A 9,528-nucleotide genomic window follows, 5' to 3' on the forward strand; every position below is an offset into this window, starting at 1 on the left:
ACATCTGGTTGTCACAACAAAAGGCTGTCACAAGTGTTTGGATGCTAGTTAAGACTTCCATCTCTTTAAGCTATTTTCTCATACAGGTTGAGTATCCTTTTTCCAAAATGCTTGGGACCAGAAGTGTTTCGGATTTTGGATTTTTCCAGATTTTGGATTATTTTCCCATATAAAATGAGATATCTTGGGGATGGGACCCAAGTCTGTACACAAAATCTATTTATGTTTCATATACACCTTATACACATCGCCCGAAGGTAATTTATACAGTATTTTTAATAATTTTGCATGTGAAACAAATTTTGTGTAACACTGAACCTCTAGAAAGCTAAGGTGTCACATCTTCCGCTGCCAATAATGGGCAGTCTTTGGTTGTTTGGCACCACCTTCATTCCTAACTGAATTTATATGCTGCTGTTAAGCAATCACTTTCTTATAATTATTCTCACATAACTACTTAAAAAAGATATAGAATACCATTAATATAATGAAAAAATAATGTGTTTAGGTGGGGAACTTTCCACTTGTAAAGTCCTGTCACCACTCAAAAATTTTCAGATTTTGGAGCACTTCGGATTTCGGATTTTCGGATTAGGGATGCTCAACCTGTATATTCTTCTGAAAATGTAGATAATTAGTAGTTCGAACATTAGGTAAAAACTTCCTGAAGAGACTTGTGTAGAAAAATTATGTTTATTTGCCATATCATTCAGCAGTTTAAATTGAATACTTTGAACTAAAGGCAGTTGCGAGAATTCAGGCACTAGGCAAGACTTCCATCCTTCTCCAATAATCTTCTGATTTTCTGAGTAAGTAGATACCTATTAATTCATGCATTAGGTAAGAAACTTTTAAAGAGAATAGTATGGAAAAATGAAAAATAGCATTTATGATTACCAAACCATCTACCCTTTATGAGTAAAGTGTCTGTCTGTCTGTCTGTCTGTCTATCTGTCTGTCTATCTGTTTACCTATCTTTCTATCTGTCTGTGTATATTTCTGATTCTTGTTCCCTCTGGGAACTCCTGTCAAAGGGGTGGCCTTTGCAAAAGTCTCCATTTATTTCTTCTTTACAAGTCTTCCTCACATACACCATTCCACACATTTTTCCACCATTTCTTTCTCTCCAGAACTCTTCCTCTTTATTTTCTCATGTCACAATTGGTCTTCTCACATCAATCTTCAATTGTACTTTCATACTCTCCATGTAAACTCCCTATCTTTCATTATTTCCATATGCCCAAACTACCTCAAAGTATTATATTTCACCCTTTTACTACTCCACAACTCATTCTCTTTGCATTTCCTGCCGTTCCAAATTCCTCATACACCCCCTCGTTTCTTCCTTCATTCCATCTAGTCATACCACATGCTTTTCTCAAATAGCTTATTTCTATAACCTGGATTCTTAACATCACTGATTCATTCTTTGTCTATGTCTCAGCTGCATTGGTCAGGGTCACAAGGACGATGCTGTCCCTTAACCCTTTCTTCATTTCCATACTTACACCTCTAATCTTCATTGCTATATTAAGGGACCCAATTACTCTTCTACCATGTACAGCTGTCTCCTTATCTCTCCTGCATCTTTAAACTTACCCAAGTTAGCTCCTAAATACTTCAGTTTTCATACCTTTTCTGTTATTTTCCCCCTATATCTATAACAATGTAGGAGTATTAGGTGGAAGTAGTCATTAGGACCATTAGCCTCTGCAAACACAGCACTATACTTGCCCTTCACCAGTGGCCTGTTAAGGGTGAGGCACTAAAAGCTAAGATGCAACACTGGAGTTCACTAGTTATGGAGACTGTTGCCATGACCACCCCCTTAAATGAGTTTCAAAAGGAACAGGCATCAGAGATATTGATAGTTAGATAGATAGATATATCAAAGTTTAGTACCCTTTCTTCTTTCACTCTATAGGATTTTGCAGAATCTGTACTTTCAATTTGTTTCCTTTGTTTTCATGCTTATCATTTGGTGCCTTTTAATGTTAGAAAATTATTGCATTGTTTTGCCTTTGATAGTTAACAGCATTTTTCTCATACTACCACACTTTTCACAACTTTGTTATTGATTCAGTTTGTATATTTCAGGACTACTACCATACAACTTCATGTGTGTTCAGGCTGGAGAAATGTTGATTGACATTAAGTCTATGGATGATATTTTAACACCCAAACGTTTACTTGCTCTTATCACTTTGGCAATGGTAATGCTAACACTTTCTCACTTTGCTCGTAAACACAAAACGAAAGTCAAGGAATAATCCCTACATTGTGCTTTTTATATTTTTGTGTGAAATATGATTGTAAAGGTATGAATCTTTATACCTATCAGGAGAGCAGTTAATATTTAGTACTGACATTTCCCATGGCAAAGTATCCCTTCATACTTAGCTGAGATGAAAGGGATTCTCTTTTGTTTATTTATATTATAAGAGTAATTAGCACGGATTAAAACCAAAGTGAAGATCCTTAGATGGTAATGATTAGGATTAAGGTAAATTTGCTGTTATGGAATTAGGTGATAATGTGATTCCTTCAGCTCTTATACTCTGCAAATACAGTTTTCATCAAGTAACCATGCTATTTTTGAGTTGTTGGAGGAACAAATAAAAATTGATGGGTGTTTGTGCTGTTGAATTTTTTTTATGGTTATTATTATTCATTATTATTGTTGTTGTTCTTGTTGTTGTTGCTGTTATTACTTGTCACCGTTCTGTGTTTGTAGTTATGATTTATGCAATAGTCACCGTTCTGTGTTTGTAGTTATGATTTATGCAATAAGTGGAGGGAGATCTAAACTTATGAGGCCCCAACTTGCAAACTTTCTTTCATGTCATCACTGTAATGCCTGCATTAACAGTTTCTTAGTTTGTGATTACATGTATTGAATTACTTGTTTGTCCATTAGGGTAGAATGTTCTACACTTATGGAAGCCCTTCTGTTAACCTTTCATCGTCCTTACACAGTATCTTAACCTTTTTAATGGTTTCTTCATTCACTGTTTCTTGATATAGCTAATTCCTTTTGTTCACTACCCAGTTACTATAAAAGCATTTCTCCACATCCTCTCTGACTCCTCACTTAATTCCATTTAGTAAGATTTCTTCTTTGGATTGGCTGGTTGAGCATATGGAGTGTCATCTCATGAGCTTTTTTCTATTGTTTATTTTTTTAATTCTTAATGTTCTCTGCATTCAGAGTTTTGTCTTGCAGCTTGTTCCACTGCTTTAGTGTTTGATTTCGTGTTTGTGCAGATGGGGAGGGAGCTTTACACAAATAGGGTACTGCTTCTTATCCCCCTTTCTTTTCTTTTTTTAATGTTAGAGGCTCCAGTCACAGATGAAAGTCCACATCAAATCTAGGCCTTAATTGAATTATATAGAGAGGTTAATGCGAGGGGAAATATTTATGACTTTTGGAGGAAGTGAAAAATTTATCTTTTGAAATGTGCCGGTTCATAGTTATTGGGAAGGAAATAAGAGGGTAGAGAGTTTCAAATCATTGAGGTGTAGAGAAATAAACAAGTTGTCAAAATGGCCCATCCATGAGTTGCCAGCAGCCTCACAGTAATTATGTAATGCCAAAGCTTGCTGAGTGTTGTTTGATCTAGCTAGTGGTAGGGGCACAAGCAGCCAGCTTTTAGGAGCAAAAAGCGGAGTAATACATATAGAAGAGGGGAAAAGTGAACCAACATTGTGGCATAAGACAAGTGGGTCAAGTTTTGAAGTTAGCCTGGGAGAACTGATAAGTTGGACCACTGTTGACAGGTCATAGAGCTAGAACCATCCCAGATGTGAGAGCAGTACTCTATACAAGGACAGGTAAATGCTTAATATAAATGGAGCAGCTGGTCAGAAGAAAGGAAGCTGTGACATCTAAATAGGACTTCCAGTTTCTAAGAAACAGACTTAGCCATTTCCATAATGTGGTGTTTCCAAGGTAGAGTGGATGTTAACAGTAATACCAAGTATGTTCATTGAGTGATGAGGTGGTATAACAGAACCATCAAAGTAGTGAGGAAAGTTGTGAGGAATTTTCAGTAGAGATGGGCAGAAATTTGGTCTTGAAGGCATTAAACTTAATGAGATTTTGTCAACCCCACTGAGATATGTTGTGTTGAGACAAGATGCAGATAAAGTGAGAGAAGGAGCAATAATAAAGAATTGGAGGAATATAGTGTTGAAGTCCTTGGCATGTGAGTGCATTTGATTTTTTTGCATAAAAAATGAAATTGATAAAAAAGGAGAAAAAGTATAGGGGACAGGAAGGAACCCTAAGGGACACCACTGCTGATGGAGAAATGGGGAGACCACAGATATAGATCTGCCACAGAGGAAGCTAGATATGAGGGAACAAAGAGAGGGAAGGAAACCAAGAGAAGGGAGCGTAGAGATGAGACACTAATGCCACACCCTGTCAAAAGCTTTGGATATTCCAAGGGCAACTACATACAAATTCCCAGAATCTTTCAAGGATGATGAATGTGGGAAATGGCAAATAGTTTGAAAGAAAGAAAAGAAAGAATACCACCAGTGGATCTTGCCATATGGAAGCCTATGAGATTTCAGATATCTGAGGATGTGGGAGTTGGGGAAGGATTTAAAGACTTTGGAAATGGTAGATGTCAAAGCAACAGGACAGTAGTTAGATTGATTAGAAAAGTCATCGATCTTAGGGATAGGTTCTGCAAACGGTTGCTTCCAAGAAGAAGGAAAAGTTATGGTTTTTAAACAGAAATGGGACAGAAGAACAAGCACATGTAAGTTCAGAGACACATTTTTTCAGTACATGGGGTTGGATGCTATCAGGACCATAAACCTTGCCTGTTTCCTGAGAGGGAAGTGCTTTTCAGACAATTTGATAGGAGGGGGGTGGGATTACTGAGAGGAGCATCAGGGGTTTAAGGAGTGTTAGAGTCATCCAAGGTAGAGTTAGAGGAGAAATGAGAACCGAAGAGAGTTTCTTTGTCTATGGGAGAGACAGCTAAAGCACCATCAGAACAGAGAAGTGAAGGAAGGGTGAAGCACAAAAGTTTTTAATGATACCTTTAGCTAAAAACCAGAAAGACTTATCATTGGATGTAGAGTGTAGGTTATTGCAATTACTTTGAATAAAGGAATACTTTGCCTCAAGGATAACATAGTTACAATGATTACATGCAGTGGTAAATAATGAATGGGTCAGAGGAAAGAGTTTTTCCAAGCTCAGTATGCCTGATCCCTTGCCAGAATGACCTCATAACAGGAGCAGTTGAATCATGGATTGGAAGAAGAGGTCATCTTGGAGGAAGAGGGGATAAATGCTCCGATTCCTGCAACAATAACCTCTGCTATACATCTGGCAGAGACAGAAGCATCACTACAATAGAGACAGTAATTTACCTGAGGAAAGTCAGAAAAGAATGTTCATAAGTTATTCCAGTCAACTTCATTGAAGTGCCATTATTTACATTTAGAAAAAGCTGCTGGAGGGGTAGGTACTGTTAAAATAGATACATTTATAAGAGTGTGGTCAGATGAGCCTCTTAGGGGCAAGTTTATGTGGCTACAGCATGAAGGATTAGAGGCGAAAACAGATCCATAACACGAGGAGAGTGGTCACGGCAGTCAGGAATATGGGTGATAATTTGCTCCAGATCATTGAGAACTGAGAATAAGAGGGCCTCAATGCCCATCTATATGGGAGGAATTCAGCCATTACCTATGGTGAACTTGGAAATCCCCTAGATGGAGAATCTCAGCTTGTAGTTGAGAGGATGTCACAACCACACGGTAGCAATTTTAGATAGTTTAAGAAAGATATAAAATTTGTAGAACAGGGAGAACAGTAGGCAAAACAAAGGAAATCATAGCGGTCGAGAGACAAACTTTGAGTCGGATAACATCAAAGTTTGGGGACTCAAGGTCCTAGAGGCAAGCAACAGGTGTGTTGATGTTGGAATATGCACAGACTACTCCTTTGAACTGGAATCATGAATGGAGATTATAGGTGGATGTGAGAAAGAGGCTAGAGAGAACATCATTAAATAAGTGGGCCTCAGAGAGAAGTAAAATATCAAAAGAGGTACTAGACAGATGCTGTTCAACAAGAGAAGGGTTACTAGGGAGACCATGAATATTGTTACAGTGAGTAGAAAAAGACAAAGGTCTATCTGTGTGGGGAGGGAAGGGGCTGTTACAACTAATGTCTGAGCCCTTCCTTTCACTAGCAGTTGAGTCAGGCAGTAACCAGGAGATTCTTAGCATCTCATGATGCTGAGGACTAGGAGTCATTGGTTGGTTGGACTCAATCATGATTACACTGAAAAACAGTTGTGCAGCCAGGAGATGGCAAGAGAACTTATGTAAAGAAAATAAGTGAGATGTGACTGAATGTACAGTGCCTGTAAGAAGATGGCAGGACTAGCCCAGTATTCCCATTTTGATGGAACAGAAAGTAAGACCAGCAATCCTAACATTGTGGGTGTAAGTTGGTTCTTGGCACCACTTAAGCACTCATGAGTTAGGATAGTAGTACCAGTTTGGGCAGCTGCTGTCAACAGCTATCTAAGGGATTGATCCAAGGGTACAGGATGGGATATTCCTTGAGTTAGCTGGAGTAATGGAAGGGGCCAATACACTACCTTCTGAGCCCTCCCTCTCGTTGACAGCAGAGTCATGTAAGAAAATGTGGTCATAGGTGTACACCTTAAATTTTCAGGGTTAGTGGGAGGGTCTTTTACTCAACTTTCTGAGCCCTTCCTTTCACTGACAGCAGAGTCACTATATATATGTTCTCTTTTGGTCTTTTAGATATTCACTTATCTAATTCTGTAGCTATGTATTTACCCATAGGCTGCAGAAAAACATAATTATTAGTAGTTTATCCTTAGTAGGTTGCCTTCTGTTAGGTCCCCATAGTTTAGGTCCCTTCCCTATGTACTGTTTCCAAGGTCACTACTTTTGGAGGTCCGCTTTCACCACACTCTGTTTTTCACTTCCTCTGTATTAGTCTTCATTCTCTTCATAACCCTTTATGATCGAGTTCCCCTTTACTCCATCTCCTTTTAGCTCTTTTCTCCAGGTCTCCCTTCAGGAATGACTCCTTAGTTCACCTTGTCTGTCATGCCTTAGCACCTACTAGTTTCTATATTTCCGTGTATGAAGTTTTCTTCCAAATGGTCCTTCTCATGTAGTCCAAGTCCCAATTTTATATCTTCTTCTCTGTGCATTTCTTTACTTGGTAATACTTGTCCATGTATCAAGTTACAAGGTACTTTTTTGTCTTCTCATTTTCAACCATTTCTTCAATATTCCCTTTTAAATATCCCCTGTTCATGAAGTAACTCTTCACTGCATAGCATTTTTTTGAGATACTCTGCTTAACACCTTTATATTTGTGTCCCTCTTTACACATTGTACTTAACTAGATCCTGCTCTCAGAGCCCCACTTTCCTGAGTGCATCCCATTCTTCCCATCATTTGGTCCTGTTCTTTCCATCCTCTTTATATCTAACACACTATTCCAACCATAACAAATGTCAAAAGAAAATTAATAGTTTGACTTACTTTGATTCATGAGTCTGCATCTCACTTGCTGAGGGAATGCTTTCTGACATTGTTCTACTAAGTTTTTCTAGCCTAATATCCACTTGTGCCTCTACTTCTGAACTTTTTTCTAGCATCCAGGAACTGTTCTCTTAACATCCTTATGTCCTTATAGAAATTTTTAAGTAGCTGTTATGTCTCCAATTATTAACCTTTCTTCCAGTGTGGGCATTTTGAAGGTTTCCCTCCTCTCTTTATAGCTCATTCCATTTAATTCTAGTACTGTAAGAGTATTGTTGCATTCCTTTGAACCCTTTTGAGCAGTTCTGTGTAGCTTCAAATAAGGATATCAGAATGTTACTGCATATTCCTGCTTAGGGTAATTGAACATTATGTGAATTCCTTTCAATGTCTGACAGTCTGTGAATTTTAAGCCAGTTTTACCATTGACCAAAATATTGTTTGCTTACCTCGTGATCCTTCTCATATGCTGTTCTGGCACGAAGTTCTGATTGATGTCAACTCACGGTGGGACTCAGTTTATTACCCCAATGTAATTCTCATTACCTGATTTTTTCAAATTTCATGGCATTTTCAAAACTTCATTTTCAGAGGTAAATTTCAAAAGCCATTTCTCTAAACACTGCTGCATCTTGATTAGTCCCTGATGATTTGTACTTCTCTCATGATTCTAACATCAACAGTAAATACATGTGAGTCTGTCTAATTTGGCAGATCATCATGAAGATTGATGATAGCAGTGGCCCCAGTACTGAAGCCTGAAGGACCCCACTTTTGTGATAACCTATTTTTACGGATGACAGAGAATTTAACACTTGTGAGGGGCTCAAGCTCTAGAACTTTTTTCAGTCTATGATGAGCTTTTGCAATTAAGTAGGGCTAGCATGGATTACTAGCCTCAGTAAACTTTAGTTAAGAATAGAGAGTTGTATGAGTTACATAATGTTGAGTTATGTGTGAGATGGAGAGAATGTGTGATGGTGGACTTAGTAAAAGCAACCCACATGTATGAGGTTTAAAACAGCAACCCAAGCCAGGGAGAGGAACCTAACAGCCTCTGTATTGCTGGCTCATTCTGACATTGTCGCTAACCCTCCCATTACCCAGGTGGTAGTTTTTCCCTGATTTATGGTTGTCTGCCACCTACTATCTGTGATTTTATTATTAATTTGGCAAAAACATTCCCAATTTTTTAGCCTGGTTGTGTCTGTATTAATTAGTTGTGTGCAAGTAATCATCCGATTGCATTCAGTTGATCTTTCCAGTGTTTTAAAATTCACATTTGTCAAGCAAGACTGGTCAGTAATTCTTTGCAGTTTTCAGCTCTCCATTTTTAGAAATATGCTTAAGATATTGCTATTCCATTCCTTTGGAACCACACTCTCTTCCAGTAATTTTATAGACAACATCTTCAGTGGTTTATCAACTGTTCCTGGACATTCCTTAGCACATATAGCACCATGTACCATATGTGGATTAGGACCCTTTAGTCATCTTATGAAGCTTCTGTCAGTTTCAGTGGACTTCAATTTCTTTTTCTTATCTCATGTTGATCCTTGTTATTGGGACTTTAGTGTCCTTCAGTAGGGGTACATTTTAAAACTTTCTGTTCAGTTACTTGCATATCTTTTCATCATTCATCTCAGTTCTTCACTGTGAATCATTTCATCACTTTTTAAGGCCTCTTCCTTATCCCATCTTGCAGGTGTGGGGCTGTAGAATCCTCCATTGTGAAAACCCTCCTGAATTTATAATACAGCTCTGTACATATTTGTACATCATTATTACAACTCTTTCCTCTGAATCCCTTTCCAAGACCAGCTCCTCTTTGACCAAAATAGTCATTTCAGGGTTCCTCTGCCCCTCTCTCTTTATCACACAGTGATCACTTCTTGCCCTCATATATTGCTCAGAAGCTGTTTTCTTTGTGTGTATGATTTTCTGTCGTATAGATATGGAGTGAATAGTATA

At 38.1% G+C, this 9,528-nt stretch overlaps 1 protein-coding gene across 3 annotated transcripts in view; it reads left to right on the forward strand.

The window, feature by feature from the left end:
- The window catches only part of LOC139756057 (transmembrane protein 41A-like), a 41,525-nt gene extending 33,533 nt beyond the window's left edge, over nt 1-7,992 (forward strand). For all 3 annotated transcript variants that reach the window (XM_071675046.1, XM_071675049.1, XM_071675048.1), the window contains exon 6: nt 2,098-7,992. In XM_071675046.1, coding sequence (XP_071531147.1) covers nt 2,098-2,270 — 173 coding nt within the window. In that variant the 3' untranslated portion in view covers nt 2,271-7,992. The remainder of the gene's footprint in view (nt 1-2,097) is intronic.
- The last annotated feature ends 1,536 nt before the right edge of the window (nt 7,993-9,528 follow it).

Source organism: Panulirus ornatus, chromosome 20 (genome assembly GCF_036320965.1).
Source record: "Panulirus ornatus isolate Po-2019 chromosome 20, ASM3632096v1, whole genome shotgun sequence".
Lineage (NCBI taxonomy): Eukaryota > Metazoa > Arthropoda > Malacostraca > Decapoda > Palinuridae > Panulirus > Panulirus ornatus.